This window comes from Mastacembelus armatus, chromosome 16 (genome assembly GCF_900324485.2).
Source record: "Mastacembelus armatus chromosome 16, fMasArm1.2, whole genome shotgun sequence".
Lineage (NCBI taxonomy): Eukaryota > Metazoa > Chordata > Actinopteri > Synbranchiformes > Mastacembelidae > Mastacembelus > Mastacembelus armatus.
In genome coordinates this window covers 20,934,459-20,953,686 of record NC_046648.1, presented here as the reverse complement: position 1 = coordinate 20,953,686, position 19,228 = coordinate 20,934,459, and the positions used below count along the sequence as shown (strand labels likewise).

At 41.6% G+C, this 19,228-nt stretch overlaps 3 protein-coding genes across 4 annotated transcripts; all 3 read left to right on the top strand.

The window, feature by feature from the left end:
• The first annotated feature begins 244 nt into the window (after positions 1-244).
• On the top strand, positions 245-8,524 carry LOC113136409 (uncharacterized). 2 transcript variants are annotated; one of them, XM_026317224.1, is made up of 11 exons: positions 245-444; positions 1,186-1,415; positions 1,496-2,499; positions 2,711-2,857; positions 4,248-4,325; positions 5,079-5,183; positions 5,504-5,653; positions 5,824-5,979; positions 6,169-6,282; positions 6,427-6,618; positions 7,717-8,524. In XM_026317224.1, exons 2-11 carry the CDS (start codon positions 1,241-1,243, stop codon positions 7,819-7,821), a joined length of 2,226 nt encoding a protein of 741 aa, XP_026173009.1. In that variant the 5' UTR covers positions 245-444; positions 1,186-1,240; the 3' UTR covers positions 7,822-8,524. The 2 variants fall into 2 exon arrangements, with proteins under 2 accessions (XP_026173009.1, XP_026173010.1); XM_026317225.1 differs by lacking the exon at positions 245-444 and having other exon boundaries at positions 734-1,415.
• Positions 8,525-9,121: 597 nt separating this feature from the next.
• tektl1 (tektin like 1) lies at positions 9,122-14,734 on the top strand. Its single transcript, XM_026316547.2, has 8 exons — positions 9,122-9,538; positions 10,237-10,521; positions 10,836-10,940; positions 11,510-11,651; positions 12,359-12,525; positions 12,619-12,714; positions 12,810-12,923; positions 14,134-14,734. Exons 1-8 carry the CDS (start codon positions 9,254-9,256, stop codon positions 14,359-14,361), a joined length of 1,422 nt encoding a protein of 473 aa, XP_026172332.1. The 5' UTR covers positions 9,122-9,253; the 3' UTR covers positions 14,362-14,734.
• Positions 14,735-16,040: 1,306 nt separating this feature from the next.
• On the top strand, positions 16,041-19,085 carry zp3d.2 (zona pellucida glycoprotein 3d tandem duplicate 2). The gene is made up of 9 exons (XM_033325584.1): positions 16,041-16,775; positions 17,085-17,200; positions 17,291-17,394; positions 17,558-17,732; positions 17,849-17,954; positions 18,118-18,203; positions 18,300-18,373; positions 18,625-18,689; positions 18,864-19,085. Exons 1-9 carry the CDS (start codon positions 16,329-16,331, stop codon positions 19,083-19,085), a joined length of 1,395 nt encoding a protein of 464 aa, XP_033181475.1. The 5' UTR covers positions 16,041-16,328.
• Positions 19,086-19,228: the final 143 nt, after the last annotated feature.

Genomic DNA, 19,228 nt, shown 5'->3' with positions numbered 1-19,228 from the left:
AGTTATAAAATAATAATTCTTGGGATGAGACACTTTGTTGGTGCTGATTTTATTTAAATAGTAGAAATATGTTTATTGTTTCTGAAGCAGTTACTGAGCAGGGTGCACAGAGACTGTGTGGCTCCACCACTGGACGGACTGTGCATCAGGTTTGCAGACTTCCTCCCTCCGTTCGCGCGACACTAAACAGGTATGACCGATGACGTAAGCAAGGTGACACCCACCTCTCTTCTTCCTCTCCGGTGTTGCAACGTCGCTGCACTTCAGTTCCCGGTGGAGATTTCTCTGTAGGAACTTCGTTTTGTTTTTTTTAAACGGAACCTCGTATTTTTCTGACTTTTTTTTTGAGAGTCCTTTATGAAACCGACGATGACGACTTCTCCCTGGGCTGTCGGACTTTAACTTTTCTCATGTTCAGTGCGTGACTCCCGCACGACTTCCAAGGTAAGACAGCGCCTGGAAATACTTGGCATGCAGGCTGCTTGTGTGTTCACGTTGATCCACAGGCTGGTCGCTGTTGTCACGTTGAATCGCGGCACCTCAGCTGCTTAAAATAACACTGAACCAATGTGTCTATGAATGAAGCTTGTGGCTCCATGTTAAATGTGCTAAAATCCTGTTATGTTGTCACAGTTAAAACATTCTAGGGTGTTTTATATTTACTTTTCTTTTACAAATGCGACGTCCTGAGGTGAGAAACGCTCATGGAGAGACTGAATGTTGAGGAGAAAAGTTGAATTCATCCACAGCCACAGTCTGACTAAATCTACTGTCAGCGTGGCTCAAGGTCGACGTGTCCCGCCCTGTGGGAAGCTACTGTAAACAGCCAGCAGCTGTGAGCTGCACAAACCGGCCTCCACATCCATGCAGGGCACAGATGGAACAAAACAGACACAGGCCAAAGCACCAGAGAGATATTTAATATGTCCACCTGGCACAGTCAGACTTCCTTTAACCTGTTTATCATGTTTAAAAAGCAAAAGTCAGCTAAAGTTCAAGATATAATCAATACTGTGACTCAGACTGCGGGCTGTGACACACCACAGGGGTCAGAAGATAAATCTGTAGGGGTCATTCGATGATTAGTGTGAAAAGGGAGATTAAAGAATATGTTTTTCTTGATGTCTTGAGAAATATTTGAAAGAAAAAGGAAAGCACAGCACTTAACATTTATTTTGTTCACAGATACTTTGCACCATATCAACCAGACAACAGTGGGGATAGTATTGGCTCTCTGTTCATGATGGCCTCCAAAGGTAAAAATGACTTGTGCCGAATATGTGGTGGAGCTCTCCAGGGAAACCAGAGGCGTTGGCTGTTTGGGGGCCAAAATAAGAAGACTGGTCAGTCTCAGACTCCAACACAGTTGATGACAGGTGTAAATCTGTCCCAGTCCACACAGAGCAGTCCCTGGGGTGAGTCTAGGAATAAAGATTTAGGTCACATACTGCATGCCTGTTGAAGGGTCTAAAGCAAACATTTTTACTCTTTGCAGGCAGCACAATATCTCTGGGCTCCTCAGCATCGCTCTCCAAGTCCCAGTTATCTCTGAGCTCCTCATCCAAAGCAGTGGATCTGCTCTCTGTGTTGACCCACATTGTGAGCCAGTCTGTAACTCGGGGCAATGGACAGGGGGAGTTTGTGTGTGGCAAATGTGTCTGCGCCCTCGAGCGGGTGTTCAAGTTTGATTCAGTGATAGCCAGAGTGAAGGTGCTTTCATTCGAGAGGCTTCAGAAGCTGACACAGGAGAGGGACAAGATCAGACAATGGGTGCGCCAAAACTACCACCAGAGACACCCAAGGGACATCCAGAGCAGGGGCAGTGCCAGTGAGGATGATGGAGAGGCAGAGAAGGAGGGCTACAGGGAGATGCTTAAAGAGAATATGGCGCTCTCAGAGTTTGAGTGCTGGTCTGAGAAGTGGGACACGTGTCCGTATTTTATAAAAACAGGTAAAAGATGTAGGAAGGGCAAAGGCTGTGAAGGCTGTGATGCCCTACGGGTGTCTGACTCAGATTATGAGTCTGTCTGTGGTGTTCCTCGCCACTTACATTTCCATCCCTTCTCCCCATCGCCATTGTCACGGGAAAAATCCCAGAGCATGCCCCTCCACTGGCAGAAGGTGCCATCCAGCAGATCGAGTCCAGCTTCACTGGCAGGGTCTAGTCTGTCCTTACAAACATCTTCCCGCACTGAGTCTGTCCAGTCTCTGGATTCTGTTGATGGAAATGACCCATTTGACACACCGGGTGATCCGTCTGTCAGCTTTATGCTGAAGGAGCTGAGAACTATTGAAGGGAAGCCTGTCAGTTCTCCATCAGGGAGTAGGATCCCAGTTCTGGGCTACAAAGACAAGAAGTACCCAGGAAAGACTGTGTCACCCACAGTGAACAGGGTGCTGAACTTTGAGGATGTGGAAAATGGAGCAGATGAAATGGGTGAAGAGAACAGAGATGTCCTAACAGATCTAAGGGACGAGTTCATGCCCCTTCATCGAGAAGTGAGTGTTTTCATTCCTGCTGTAGATGAGCATGCCACTGATAATTGAAATGTAGATAGAAGAACTGTGTGTGCTAGTATTTGTAAATATTGACACAGTGAACTGCAACTGAGGCCAGTCCAGCAGTCCAACAAGATGAGAACGTCTTTCACTTATGTGCACTAAATAATTCCACAACTCATGTGTACTGTGAAATATTTTCTCGTTTCAGAGCACAACTGGCAGGGTTCACAACGCTGTCAGGCACCTGCGAGGACAGCTGGACAAAGCTCAGTCCCGCATCAGGACCCTAGAGACCGAGCTGAAACAGGGGAGGAGCAAACCAAGTGAAGTGAATGGATCAGAAGACTGGGCACCTGTAAGTATTCATTCTCTTTTTTTCCACACACTCAGTCTTAGTTTGAGGTTAAAGTCTGATATTTTGGTAATTTCTGATAAAACAAAACTTTTGAAGTGTCACCATTTTTACAAATTTTGGGTAATTTATAAACAAAGCAATTAAAAAGATACTCAACAGACAAGTTGCCTTTGAAAACAGGTCTCTGCATGGCATGAAACTGAAAAAGTTCATTTCCAAAAATATCAAAGTATTCTTCATGAAGTTTAATGTGGTTATTTTAATGACTTATTCATGCAGGATAAAAATATGAACAATATTAGTTACTGATTCTGTACATATGAAAAATGTACATTTGAAACTTATGAACATGTAAATAAAAACATAACATAAATGTATAAACGTGATCATCTAAAAATAGAATCATTATAATTGGAGATTGAATTGAAAGAGTAGTGAAGTGGTTATGTAACAGTTGTTGATGCACGTTGTGTGTGTTGTGTGTACCGGCTGTCATAAGAGGCGAGTGCATATAACCTTTATTACACAAGAAAAACAGGTTTATTACACAGAGCAGCACATGTCCAAGCAGCTTTGTAAATGTTGACTGAGGACAAATATAGTGTCATGAGAAGAATAGAGGACGGCTGTTCAGTACTTCGTGTCTGTGGCTGGGTGCGCCTACATTTCCTCATTTACAGCTGCAAATGCACACACTCACGCACACACACACCCTGTATCTCTGTGGAATCTTCCCTGACCAGTGGAGTTTGCCCCGAGCTCAGCAGTCGTACGAGAGAAGAAATCATTACCAGACTGTATTTCTGGTCTCTATCTCCTGAGGAAGATCTTTGTTTTTTGTGTGCGTGTGTTTTTTTTTTTTTTTTCTATTTTTTTGGCCGATAAATGCTTTGAAAAAAGAACTGAGATCAGACCTCATGTTTTCTATAAGTTAATTTATCTGCATTGATTGACTAATTAATGAATGAATGAATTAATTAATTGCCAGTTAGGGCAATATTCCCCAATAATAATAATATTGGTGGTAAGGCTTAAAGATTAAATGATTGATTAATTAGTAATGACAATACTAACTGTAGTCCTAACGCAAGGGTCACAAAACTCCAGTCCTCGAGGGCGACTGTCCTGCTTGTTTTCCAACTGTCCCTGTCCTACTCACTGCTGATTACTTGGATCAGGTGTGTTCAGCCAATCAGAAGCTGTGAGGGCAGAGCTAGTTAGAAAAGAAGCAGGACAGTCACCCTTGAGGACTGGAGTTTGAGACCCCTGCGATAAAGCCCAGGTCTTGGAATCTGAAGTATGTTTTGCTATGTTTTATTAAGTCCAGAGTTTAAACAACTGGTATGACTTTTTGAAGAAACCAATGTCAGTGTTCTGCTCTTTCCTGCAGTTGGTCCAGGAGGAAGATGGCAGCACCCTACTGCAGAGCCTCAGTCACTCCCTGCACAGCCGGGAGCGTCTGATCCAGGTGGGTGAGGTGATGAAGGGAGACAGGACTCGGTCATGCACACTGCTTTGGTTCTGCTGCTGCTCTGGCTCTGGGTCAAAGCTGTCTGGAATGTTATTTTGTTTTTCAGGTCACTTAAAGTGACAGTGCAAAATCTGCATGCGCTTTGTTTGTTTTCCCACACTGAACTATATCTTCTTAAGCTTTTATCATGAATCCTTGTATTTTTTGTTGCTTGTTATATGGAGGGTTATAGCAGGAATTTTACTGGTCCGCTGCACTGCTAATGTTGTGCAGTGGCAATAGTTTGTCAGTATGTCTGAGCATAAACAGAGAGAGAGAGGTAGCCTGACTCTGTCCAAAGGTAACACAATATGACTATTTTTTTAACATTTGCACAGAACCAGCCAACCACTTCCCTTCGTTTGTAGTCTTTCTGCACTGCTAACTCGCTGCTGGGTGCCATGCTTATTCTGCAAACCTCATATGAGCGGCATCCATCCTATCCAGTAGATAGCCAAAAGAAAATGAAAACTAGATCCTTAGATAATGAACTCGGCCATTTCTGAACTTGTGCAGTGAGTCTTTTGATTTGAACAAGTTTTAACAGATTTCAGTTTTAGGATGAGCAGATAAGTAATGAATGTGGCTACATGTTTGATGGCGCTCTCTATTTCTAACACTGATGTTTGCAATGGTTTTCATTTGCATGCATATCAGCTTGGGTCTAGCCTCTGTTAAATGAGTGTGTTTGCTATTTTTCATGTCTTCCAGGAGTGTATGGGCCTGATCAGGAGACTGTGTGTGGAGAAGGGAGCAGGGAATGAATTGGCCAACAAACTGACAGAGAATCTGAAGGAAATTACCTCTGACAACAAGGTTAGAGCTGACATGGTCCATATCTATGACATTAAGTGACTGCTGCTCCTGGGTCTGCATATGGTGAAGCATAATCACCAAAGCATAGCAGTTATCAGCTCAGACAGATAGACGGACCTTTGCTGATAGGCACCAGACTCCTCCAGTCCTTGAAAGCTATTTGTGTTAGCAGTGCAGGTGTCACACTGGATGATTTGTTTTTTGCCTCAGGCCTACAGGCCTAATTAAAGATATTCATTTGAAAGAAATCTTTGCTCATAGAGTAGTAATTAAGTATTATTTGAATGTATCATATGAAGATGTAACATGTTCTGTGGCAGGGTGCACTGGAGACTTTGATGTCCAAAATGTCTGCGAGAGAGAAGGCCATGGAGAATGAGATTGAGGCACTGAGAAAGGCAGGAAGAGACAGAGAGAGAGACCTGGACACACTTCACACGGTGCTGCAGCGCAACCAGGATATTATCAGTGTAAGAACACACACCTTGTAAACCGGGATGTATGTGCATGCACTGTGGTTCAAACCACACCCAGGTTCCTACTGCATTCAGACACCATGTACATTTGCACTTTGTCCAATGGCAAACTTCACTCCCTTAAAGTTAAATTAAGATAGACCTGCATTTTGGGCTTGCTCCAGGACCTACGAGTAGCTCTGGGGGAGAAGGAGCAATTGCTGAAGATGGTGGAGAAAGAGAGGGAAGTATGGAGACAAAGAGAGCAGGCTCTTGCTACTGTCCTGAAGGAGAAAGAAGGTGTGATCATCTGCCTCAAAGAGCAGCTGGAGAGCTCCCAGGTATTTTGTTTTGCTCTTAATTTTTACTCTCAGGCTCCACTTAGCTCTCCTACAATATTGGTAGAGGGTGTTGCAGCAGTATACAGCAAGAAGACTTTTGTTATGTAATGTTAGGGTGCTAGCTGCTGTACACTGTGGTGGAGTTCTGTATTTTAGCCACAGACCTAATAGAAATGAATCATCTAACAGGCATCAGATGAGCGAGCAGCTGTGTTGAAACACGTAGAGGAAAATGGCGCCATCTTCTGCCAGAAGGTCACTGAACTCACCTCAGCCCTGCAGGAGTACCAGGACACAGTGCAGGTGAGATATTAGTAGGAGGAGAGGACTGTAAAGTTTTATGCAAAGAAAACTGTAAAACAAAAAGCTGCATGACACAAGCAGAAATTTTGAGGTATTTAAAAACAAAGCCCAGCCTTTCTAACTATTTCTTTTGATTTCCACCAGAATCAGCAGGAGAGTCACAGTCAGACGGTGTCTTCTCTGACAGCTCAGCTCAGAAATGCACGGCAGGAGCTGAGGCAGAAAGAAGATGAGAAGAAGGAGACTGAGAGAGCCTGGCAGAACCTCAGAGACGACAGAGAGAGGGAGGAGAGGAAGCTGAAGGAGCGCCTGGACAAGAGAGACAGACTCATAGAGGTAAAGTACATGGTGCATCATGGTTATTTATCTTTTTGAGATTTAGGAAGTAGCTGCCATGAAACACTGAAAATATAAGGTTATGTTTCTTTCTATCTGCCATCCTCTCTCAGCAGCATTTGGTGGCCGAACATTTGAGTAATTTTTCAAACATATTATTGATGGTTCAATCATCTGAAATGTCTGCCACTGTAAACTGAACTTTTTTGACTGTCTGTCAGACAAAACAAGATTCACTGGAGAAAAAAGTGATGGGCATTTATTAGGCCAGTCTCTTAAAATAATGACCAAATACAGTTATGAAAAAAAAATATACGTCCTCCTCCACAAAAGGCAGACTTTTTTACAGTTGACCTGTATTGATTCAAAATACAAACACTTAACACAAGAAGTGATAAAATCCTGGTGTAAACTGGTTTGAACATGGACAAAGTGAAAGTAACATGGATAGTTTTGTTGTGGAGGCAGAGAATAGCTCAGTCTGATGTTTGTCACGCATCCAGGAACGTGTCGGTACAAATGTTGTCATGCAAGTTTGGCTTGGTCCATCTTTATTCATCATAAATGGCTGGATGCTTCATGAGATGATTGATGAAGTTGATGACGTTAATATTGTTGTTCACGGTGTGACACTTTTGTCTTCCACATACCACACACTGACTGGTCCTGTCTGAGTGCTCTGTCTCTATGCAGATGTTATAATGATAAATGCCTAAGTGTTGCTAAAAGGAATTACTGTGTGAAGATAACAAAAGAGAAGGAGAAGCAGGAGCACGTAAACACAGTATAACAGCAAACATTTCAGATATTCAGAGGGACTCACAGTTGTAGAAAACAGCAACGCAATGAAGCCACAAGATAAATTTTAAAACATGTAGGAGACTAAAGTAGTAAACTACGTAATCTATTTCTAACCAACAAGGAAGAAGAGAAGTCAGGAGCTCCTTTTGGACAAACACAGAGTTATATTAATAACATGGCAACTGAACATGTTTGAATTTACTCCCTGGTTAGTTTTATGCAGACGACACAGCAGTGATCTTACTAGGTGGGAGCCAGATGGAGACTGACTCGGATCTTTATTTTCCCTCAATGTAGCAAATCTTGGTGGACGCCGAGGAGCGGGACCATCTGTTCAGAGAGATGCAGCACAACCTGTCGAACAAACGTGAACCCGTGACAGCCGTCAAACACACACTGTGATGGACGAAAGCACATACTGAGCTGACAAGAGACTAACTGCACAAAAATTAAAGAAACCGTTTACACTTTTCTGCACCACCATTGTGCCGCCACAACATATTTATCATGATGTACATTAACTCTATTGATATTTATCTTTCCATGTTTTATGAGGTTTGCATTTGCTGACCTGCCTTGTTGTGGCATGGGCTGAAACAAAGTTTCATTTTCCACAATTGCTGTGTCTCTCTCTGGAAATGAATAACTGGTTTCAGGTGGAATGGAGAGATTTCAGGTCTAGATATTTATAGCTGGATACTTAGTACTTAATTTAAGAATCCAATTATGTTAATTTATGAATGCTGTGGGTCTAGCCAGGGATTAGGTTTCATTTCATGCAGTGAGATTGTTGCTGATCCAAAGATTTGTGAGTGTATGAGGATGTTAACACTGATTTATGTCCCTTGGGATAGGAGCAGGTATGATATTAATTTAAATTTGTGTCCCCTTTATTTTCTCAAGCTCTTTGCATTGGTGTGTTTATCTTTTTTTACTTTCTTAGTACAAATCTGCCATTTTTGTGTTTACGATGCACTCATTGAAGGGTAAAATGACCAAAATAATATTTTTAATCATCTTCATTTTTGCTTTTTAAGTATGTCTCATTCTTTTCATTGTATTTTTAAACTATTCTCAATTATTTTTTCCATTTACATGTCTTGTACTGTTAGTCAGGCTTATTTACTGGTGTTTTTCTTCTAGCTCAAGAGAATTAAACACTCTGGTCCAAACAGCATATGGCTACAGACACTGTATTTCTTAACCATCTTCTGTCCTTGGTGATGAAATACAACAGAGAAACACATGATTGAAGGATAATGCATGACGTTTAGGCTATATAGGCTCATGCTACGCCCACCACTTCTGATTATTTTACCTTTGTTTCTGTGGACAAATGTAGTTTTTTGGTGTGTTTAGCATGCAGCTGGGACTCCAACCACAATACCCAGTAGCCACTGCTGCCATTGTTGAGGAAGAAAAGCCTGAATTAGGGAACATGGTGCTAAATCTATTATATACAAAGGCATGTACCAAGGGATGTCTTACCAAAGTACAGGCCCCTGAGAGTCAGGGCAAAAAGTAGAAACACAAAAAGCCACAACGAGACAGAAAATGAGTAGGAAGAGACACAAATGTTAGTGTTTATGTGGAAAATAATGAATGTAAAGAAGTATTGAATGACAGCACCCCTCTATCTCCACGGTCCAATCGCCAAACAGCTCTGAGTTTCTAATTACTGTTGCTATGGAGCTGATACCAACAGGACTTAACGAAAACTTTTCACCCTGGATGCTTCACACTGAGCAAATAAAACTCCTTGGACGGACTTAACACATTCAGCGACGTGGCAGGTCATAAGGGGACACGTTTAGAGGACAGTGCATGTGAGGAAATGCAGGTCCAGTCGGTTCCCCTCGGCTCCATCACCATCGGAGCGCAGTCTTGGCGCGATGGGACGGTCCGCAACATTCAGCGAGCGGAGCGCCTGGTGCGGCAGACTCGGGCCGGGCGGTCCGGGACCTACAGCCGGCCCCGGAGCTGCAGCGCCGGCCGCGGCTTCACCCCAGCGCGCACAGCGGGAACAACCGAAGATAAGGAGGGAGAGGAGGAGTGCGCAGAGAGTCGTGACTGCATATGCAAAGATAAGACATCAAGGCCCCAAACTACAGAAGGGCTGGTGAGTCAGCAAACAGGCTGATAATGCGGTAATGTTTGGTCAGGCTGATAAAATCTGACAGGTAAAATCTGTCACAGTCATCACAATCATTAAGTTGATTGAACAATGAGTTAATTTTTTTTTTTTTCCGTCTCTTTGGGTCACTAATGGTCTTTAGAAGGAAGCTCGCTGTGATTTCTTATATGTGCACACAGGGTCATAGTAACGTGATGACAGAGACAGTGGTTGGTTCAGGCTCCACCAGAATCCAGTCTAAAGAAAAAAGCAACATCTGCCCTTTAATAGTTAAGATCGAAGTTCCTGAGAAATTAAAATGAGGTTCATGTTCCAGCTTTTACTTTTAGACAGGCAAAATGATAAAATAAAGTACTGGAAGAAGTATTCATATCCTTTAATAAAAGTACTACTTTAAATTAAAGAGTACAGTAGATTTTTTTCTGCAACAATTAAGTCTGTTTACTATTTTTTTTTAATTTCAACATGGGACATTTATAACTAATATCTTTTATATCTTATTAATCATTTTCATAGCAATTTGTAATAAAAATCTCAATCTGTGAAGAAACTTAACTAAAGCTAAAGTAGAGGAGGAGTAGGATATAAAATTGCATAAATTATAAAATACCTGAAGTACCTCAAAACTGTATTAGATCTAGTGTGCCTCCATCTGAAAATTGTAATTTACCTTTGCATTTAAGTTCCACAGTGGCTCCCAGAGGACGCCTGTGGCCCCGTTTCCACCCACCAGTCTGCGCGAGCGCTGTGCCGGTGCCAGTGTTGCTGTAGCTGGTGAGTACATGCGCAGGGTGCGGGAGGTGGAGGGCCAGCTGCGCAGGCTGGCCGGCAGGGTGACCCAGGAGGGCATCAAGCTGCAGAGGGAGAGGGGTCACTTGGAGAAGATGCTGCACAGCATCAGGACTGATCTGAACATCAACAGTAGGAGCTCAGAGGGAAGGACCAGGAGGCCTTCCACTGCTGAGACAGTAAGTTTACACAGCTGATAACTTGGCTGTTATCAGATTCAACCACATAGTGATGCATATGATAAACAATCAGAGTATCATATCCACTTTTGTGTGTGCTATAAAATATGGCGATGGTAATATTCAGTATTCTGACTGTGTAAGAGTGACGTGTTTTAAATAGTTAATAGATGACAAATGAACTCTAAGGTGCAGAGGAATAAGCTGACGTGATGTGATACAACTGACTAAGAGTGAAGCCACTAAGTTCAGTATTGTCAGCTTCATTTCTCAGGAGGGGAGATGTGTTCACTGACGGGTGTGCTGCGTTGCAGGAGAGGGATGGTGCTGATTATTTGCTGTCATGTGAGAGAAGAGAGCTGACTGAGTTGAAACAGGATCTGGAAGGAGCACTGAGGAACACACTGATCCAGCTACAGGTGATTTACACTCTATATACTGTTGATTCAGTTTCTGTTAAAGTTTCTTCCACAGTGAAAACTGTCTCTGTTTCATTAACAGATCATTATTATTATTAATATTATTATACACTAGAATACCCAGCAGTATATAAAGTACATTAAAATATTGCTACATTAACATTGACACATTTAGAAGTACAATTCACTGAGAGAAAATATCATTCATAAGTATATTTTGATAGAGATAGTTTTACTAAATAACTAACAGTATTGTATAGTAAAATTAGCAATACCATAGTATGGAAATACTTTTTTCATGTATGCGATATGTTCAAAATTATACTTAAATAAAGATGAGTATTTCTTTTACCATTGCCATAAAATAAGAAAAATTTATCTTAATTGAGAAACCACTGCAGTTAAAATAAATATTCTATTATTTGAGCCACCTGGAATATAGAAAGACGTTTCAATAAAATGATTAAAAATCAGCTTGCCTACAGATTTCACATGGGCCTCATTAGAATCCTACCATTTTATCGCAATTATCAGACACATGCAGCCTGTGAATCCACCTTCTCTTCCAGGCCCTGGGTCAGAGCAGCAAACAGCTGCGGGACTGTGCCAGTGAGAGGGCTCGTGTCCTGGAGCTGCTGCCTCACAGTGGCTCTGCTGGAGGACACGGCACAGCTCAGACTAAAACGGATCCCGTCAGCCCCTTTACCCCAGGTACAGTGTATTAGTTGCCGCAGGCAGGAAAAACTGCTTTCAAGAATTTTAAAAGAGCATTTTACACATTTTAAATGAAAATCTAGACTTCAAACCACAGATTTGTTTAAATAGAGCCCAGTCAAGTCTTTGTTGTTTAAAATTGTGGTTTTATAACCCTTTTCAAAAAGTACAAATAACATTAACTACAAAATCTGAGGTGTTACGTCAAATATAGTAGATCTAATATGAAAACATCAGTATGTGCAGAGGTCAGGACTGAACAGACAAATCTTCTACAGTGTTCATAGGCTGAACTGTTCACATTAACTGTGATCCATGTTAATGACATTTTGGACAGTGGAAACTTTAAGCTGGATGAGTTTTTATAGCATCACTTCATTTCACAAACTTCATCAGCTGCTCAGTCCACAGACCACAGAGTCTGAAAAGTCAGTGAGTTTATCAGCTCTGGACTTCTCATCATTTGCATACAGTAACTATACTCTCATTATTAACAACATACTGCACCTGCTTATATCTGACACACCTGACCCTCCTGGCTTTATGACCCACTGTGTACCACAAGGTTAGAATTAGTTTTGTAAATGGTAACAGGAGTAAGGTTTACTGTAGTGCCTATCCAGGGAAACACTCCACGCTTTTATTCTTTAATTAAAGAAAAAAAAAGTTGGTTTGTGGAGTCAGTTTGGTTTGTCCTCTTACAGAGTGTAAACAGATTTTAGAGTCGTCCACTTTGGCAGTCAACCAGTCACAGCTACTGAGGGAAAACATCAGGCAGATACTAACCAGTGCCATCGCCAGGCAGAAAACTGCTCGCCGCGCTGTCAACGATAGCCTGGTGAAGAAAATTGCTGAGACAATAGATCTGCAGGTAGATACAAATGCAATGTGTCTAACATCTTTATATGCAATATAGAAATAATCTTTTTGTTGTCATAATAGTTTCCATTTCTGTTGTTTGTAGCAAAACCTGACTCTGATGTCTGCAGCCACCAGACAGGCCATGTTTCGCAAGCAGAGGGAGGTTAACTGTATTCGTCATAGCCACGACAGAGCACAGGTTGGTGGGCTTGTGGAAAAGAATCTGGATTTTAATTTGAAATTCAGTGACCCTGTGTATGAGGTGATGTTTTCCCTGTGTTATTGTGTTAACAGGGTCCAGAGTACAGTGGCGACATATTGGCCAGAGAGAAACTCAATAGGCCCCTGGTGCAAGTTTACCAGAGACACCCAGGAACACAGTTACCTGAGGCTGCTCTTCTCATTCAGGTGTTTACTGCTCATGCATGGTGGTGATAGACATGTGACTACCATCATCTCCTCCATACTTGATAAATTTGTAACTAAATGACTTTATTCTTTTTTTAATTAATTGTAAATGCCTTGTAGATCAGTAATGTATACACTGTTTGGTTGGTACATATCATCCTCTGGTATAATTTGCTTTGTTTTTAATCCTTCTATTCTTTAATTTATGAGATTCTTACAATAGTTTAGTCATTGTTTTGGCCACTTGGGGGCACTACAAGAAGGTGTCAAGCTGTAGGACTGACATTACTACCCCAGGAAGTTGATATGGTGAATATGTTATGAAAACAGTTTTTTTTAACAGTATTTTACACATCCAGCAGGTGTTAGGATTCATTTGGAGTCATGTTTCCAGCCATTTCACAGATGTTTACTTTCCATTTTGCTCTGTTTGTGGTTTCTGTCAACTCCTTAGCAAAATATCTGGTTCTATTAGTTAATATACTCTGTACACCAGCTTAGTCATTAGAAACACTGAAAACACCTCACAGAGCTGATGGAAGTGGCAGAGTTGAGTTTGTCATTATCAGCAAACACGTTTCCTATTACAGATTTCACGCAGTTGATTAAAATGTTATAAATATTATTAGTGCTGTCCCAGTTTATTCTTTTATAACCATGCAAACTTTAAAAAAAAATTATTTACCACTAATCTGTAGCTTTGAATACATTATTTATTATCAGATATATTTGTAAGGTCATTATTCATACCCTATGAAATATGAAAAGACAAAAAATGCTAAATGTAAAGTCAAAGAATTCTGAGAGGTGCATTCACACCTCTGCAGACAACAATCAGCACGGCCAATTTAAGCAAAACTAAAACTGGGTGTTATCGCTTGACTGCCTCCAAACATTTTAAGTGCAGTTAGGAGCTACTAAAACAGACACTGTCCTGAGGTCAGTGTATCCTTAATCCTAATTAGAAGGGTTGATCTGACAAAGGCAGCATGTCATATAAAACAATAGCAGGTTTCCTTCCTCAGGTCTGAAAATAAAGACAAACATAAAACATACCACAACCTCTTCATATTCAAATATACTGGAAGATGTTCACACCATATGTTAAAAAAACATTCAGTGGTTTAACACTAACCTCCCATTTTTGCTGACTGCTGAGAGTTTGAAACAAACCAAACCAGGCTAAATGTGTTTCCTGTGTGTCGTGTAGGGCAGCGCACTACTAAGGCGGTGTCTTATGTCCTCTGAGGATGAGCTGGTGAGGCTGCAACACACCTGTCTGCAGCTCATGGACGACCTGCTGGGCAAGAGAGCAGCAGCTCAGGTGGATGCAGGTGTCATCCGCATGAGGCGTCAGCAGGTGGACAGGCGTGCACTGCCTTCTTTCCTCCAGCAGGGGCCGTGCAGGAGCCAGCTCCCCTTGCCTTGTGTTGATTAGAGCTGCAGCAATCATGCTTATAATGAGAGGTGATACTGCTAATTTAAGGCATGTGAGAAATAGAGAGCAGCCCTGTGCAAAATGTATTAGTTCAACAATAATAGGATGTAATAAAAACTAAACTCTGGCACTGTTGTCATACAGGGAGCAGATCATATAACAACATCCCTCATTAAAAAATAAAATATGACTCAATAAACCTGCTCTGTTTTTACCTTGTGCAGATGTTGTCATTCTGTAAATAAAATGGGCCATTTTACGTAGATTTGAGCCTAAATCAGAGCATCATCCTCCCAAAGCTGTACTGATTCTACTAACTCTGAATGGGGCTATTCTCTGCAGGACACTTGCTGAGAAGCTAACAGACTAACTCAATTGTAAGAATCGGAGTGTAAAGATTCTTGGAATGAAATGACAAAATATCAAGTGAAACCAGAAGAAGCCTTCAGGTCTCTGCAGCTGAGCCAGCTGAGGAAGCCAAGAAGGCCTGGATAGAACTGATCGGAAACTGCCTTTCAATTATAAAGGTGGTTCCTTGTGGAACACAGGTTCCTTGTGTTTGAGATAAAGGCAGCTGGCTTGTTCAAGGAAAGAACAAAACAGAGGATGTTAAGAGTACTGAGCTACCAGAGTATTTTCTTCCTGTGAAAAAGAAACACGTTAGTAATGTTGAAGCTGCTTTGCCCTTTGCTTTTCCGTTGTCTATTTCCAGCTGTGTTTGAGTGAACAAAACATTAGCTTGTGTGTGTGTGTGTTTGTGTGGAGGAATATACAAAACCTTAGTGTTATTGCAAACAGAAATACTTCAGCTTTTGCAGAAATAGCTACAACTATAGGCTGCAAGTCATCATTACTTTTAGCAATAATTCATCTGATTTTTTCTCATTAGATTAAATGTATGTTAGAAAACAGTGAGAACTGCACATCTGATTTTTTTAAGCCTAAGATGACATCTTAAAATATCTTTTTCTGATTTCAAAGATATTCAATGTGCCATAATTTAAGACTTGGAAATGCAGCAAACCGTCACCTCTGAGAAGCTGGAACCAGCAGATTTTTGGTATTGGACTTGAAAAACTACTTAAACACTGAATTCATTACCAGAGTAGCTGCTTATCATGTTCTGGGTCATAATAATGTCATCGCTCATGCTCCTGTGCAAAACAAAACACTTGTGGTTTTCACCAACTTGTCTGTCCTTGAGTTCCTCTTGCAACCACCTCACCTCTGGACTGCATCAGATTTCCTCTCACGTGTCCGCCCAGGCAGCTCTGTCTGTCCAGCAGAGCAGTGGGTGAGAAAGGTGAGGGCGCCTCAAGTCACTGAAGAAAATTTAAATGAATCAAAACCGAGAAAAAGAACTGAGAAAGGCTGTGTAAAGCTCAGAGGGAGGGAGGTTCAAGGGTGGTTTATTTTTTGTGTGACTTTTTTCAACGGATGTTTCCAATGAACTTTCAGGAGACGTCCATGTGCTGTTGTATGAGAGGAGCTGTGTCTTCTCTGTGTGGGGACAGTTTGGTGAACAGAAAAATATTAAATCAGTGTGAAGGAGTAGTTTGACACATGTGAGGTGCAGCTTGTCTTTCTGCTCTCTAATGAACTGACATACTCAGGTTCCTTTTACCAACTATGCACTAATCTGTGCTAAGCAGAGATCTGTTTACTTGCAGTGTAAGATGGGAAAATGTTTTTCCCTAATTGGTAACATCACACCACATAAAGACACGGCTTTAATTAGACTCATTCTCATCGATTAGGTGGGTTCTAAGTTCTGACTGGGCTACGTTTTGTCAGTCAAATCTGGCAACACGGTTCACCACCAGGTGTTAATGCTCCTAAATGCTGGTTGCCAACCAACCTTAAAAAAGAAGGAGAAGAAGAAGACCAGGCGTTAATGTGGTTCCAACTAGAGCCGAACATCAGTGATAGATCTCGTATTGCTGTCCAGACTTTAAGATACAGGTAAAATGTGGTGGAGGGTTTATCTTACACTGGCTTTTGTGTTGAGGCTGGAGGCTTCACATCAAACAAACCAGGTGAAGAGAAAAGTTTCCCGAAGAGAAACACCGGCGTCCTACCTCCACCTCCCCGTGTTTGTGGAGTCAAGGCAGCCGCTTGTGAACAAGAAATATTTCTCCCCAGCCAAAGGCACCGGCCAGGAGCCTTTACCTGAGCACCTCCTGGAAGTCCTGCTCCCTGTTCTGCGGCCCAGCACCAGTCCACCCAGAGTCCCGGAAGGTTCCGTGAGGACTTTTTGCAAGCTGAGTAAAATGCATGTAAAGGTGGAGAAAAGCATTCTGGGCGGGGGTATAACAGACTCTCAGGTCAGACTGGGGACATGCCAAGCCAGTAAATCTACAAGCGATCACCTTTATTTTGAATATGACCTGAGCATGTGTGGAACCAAACGCACGGTGAGCTTTAACAAGAATATTATATTTTATAACAATATTGTGTGTAACTGTTTTAGTGGGGTTGGCGGTCTGTGGGTAGCTTGGTCTAAAATATTTCTGTTTTACGGTTTGGCATCAAATTCGGTCCATTATTGATCCCAGTGAATGCATCATACAGACTTTTCCTCCAAAGGCAAAATTTGTTCATGTCCTCCATTTATTTTTAGGATACCAAATAATAGACAGTCTCCAAGTGAAATGGCAGGTGACAGGACTGTTATCATGACTGTCTGCTAAAGAAGATTAATGTGGCTGAGTATTTCTCTGCAGGTGATCAACAACCAGGTGGTCTATTCAAACACACTAAAATATGACCCACCAAGACCTGAAGGGCCAATCAGACGAGCTGTGCCCTTCACCCTGTCTGTTGCTTGTTACTACAACAGGTGAGGCTGGACCTCCAGAGGAAAGCTTCCTGTACATGTATGTACATGTACTTTACTGTTTTAATGTGAAAAATGTATTTAACTGCTTAGGTACCAGTACTCCTACAAAATTGGCTACACACCAAAGATGCGGATGCGCAAGATCTTCAAACCAATGACGAACAGAGTAAAATTCATTCTGACTGCACGAAATGGTAAAACCTGCAGAAAACACCCCTTTCTCACAGAATACACACACATACTACTGTTTTAAAATTTGAGTACTTGTATTTAAATTATTAGGAAAACTTGGATTTCTTTGCATGAATGAGTCTGAACCTTGAGCATGTTGCCTGACTGCTTCCTCCTGTGTTTCAGCTCAGTGGGAAAGGCTTTCTCTATCGGATCAGTATGTCTTAGGGAAGCCGATGTACTTTCAGGCCGAGACATCGTCCCTGTCCCAAGATGAAAGGCTATATATCCACTCTTGTTATGTGACTCCTGAGAAGTCTCACACTTCCAAACCTCAGTTTCTAGTCGTGTCAAACTTTGGGTGAACTTTGAAATATCTTGACATTTATTGTCTCTCAATTTCTATTCAAAAGTAATCGCTCACATCACAGTAAATTAGCAAATGTTATCGCCTGTTTTTCTTTCTTTCTCATAAAGGTGTATGGTTGAAAGCAGGGAAAGTCGCTCTAGATTCATCCCATACAAAAACAATGCTATAAGATTCTCAGTGGATGCCTTCTTGTTCAAGGGGATGACAGGGCAGGTGAGCAAAGGCATTTGAAGTTATGCTGTGACGAACTGTATTGTTATGTTGTAGAAATAATGTTTGCTTGCTACAAATCATCTTGCTTATGTTTAAACACAGTCCTAAAACACTGTGAAACATTTGTCTTATAGTAAATCTTTACCTTAATCTCCTGTAGCAGCTCTACGTGCACTGCACCATGTCTGTGGGCAGTTCCATCCCGTCACCTACAGCCAAGTCCTGCAGCTATGACACAGAAGCAGAAAGGTTAGTTGTGTTTTTTTTTTTTTCATTTTTTTCAAAGAAGTGGTAAATTGAGAAATAAGTTAGAAGAGGGGGCTCAGTTCTTTTTTCCCCCCTCAGGTGGGTTGAGCTGTATGGATCAGATGAGGTATGCACCTGCTGTGACTCCAACTGTAGCTCCACTGCATCCATAGGTGAGTCAGTGCCTCCTTCATTTTCCACAATAAAACAAATTTATTATGAAAGTAGGAGGTCAGAAACCCAAGCAATGAAAAAAACAGTAACTTCTAAACTGTTTTATGTGTTTTGGTCATCCATATCATAGATGACTCATAACTCTAAATAATAATTTACAACAGGTTTATCTTTCTATAGATTTTTTTAAGTGATTTATGCTATGATTTTGGAACATATATTCTAATATGAGAAAATCAACACTTTCCAGTGACCAAAACAATCAGCAGCAGACCGTGGACTATCAAGACTAAAGTGAAACCCAGCACAGCCTTGGTGAAGAACATGATTTCTACTACCACCTCCACAACAACAACAACACCACCAACAACAATGACACCAACAACATCAACAACAACACCACCACCACCAACAACAACACCACCACCACCAACAACAACAACAACAACACCACCAACAACAACAACAACAACACCACCAACAACACAGCCAGAGACAACTAGAGAGGTGACGTTGTGGAGGATCACTTCACAATCCCAAGACATGGGTCAAATGGAGGAGGAGTTGGAGTGGACATTTGGAGGTGCAGAAGGACAGTGGGCTGAAGTGGCAGGTGAGGAGAAATGGGTGAAGGGCTCTGATGCTGTAGAAAAGGAGGTGGTCACAGAACCGCGCAAAATATTTGAAGAAATTTTTTATTTCGACAAATAAAGCTGGTGCTTGAACAGTGATAAATTCAGCCTGAGTTGCTTCCTTACATGACACCTAATCAGCCCAAAGCAATGACTGCACGAAGGTCTGAGGAAAATATTGTGTTTTTTGTATTATTTAGACTTGAGAATATCAGTAGTGAT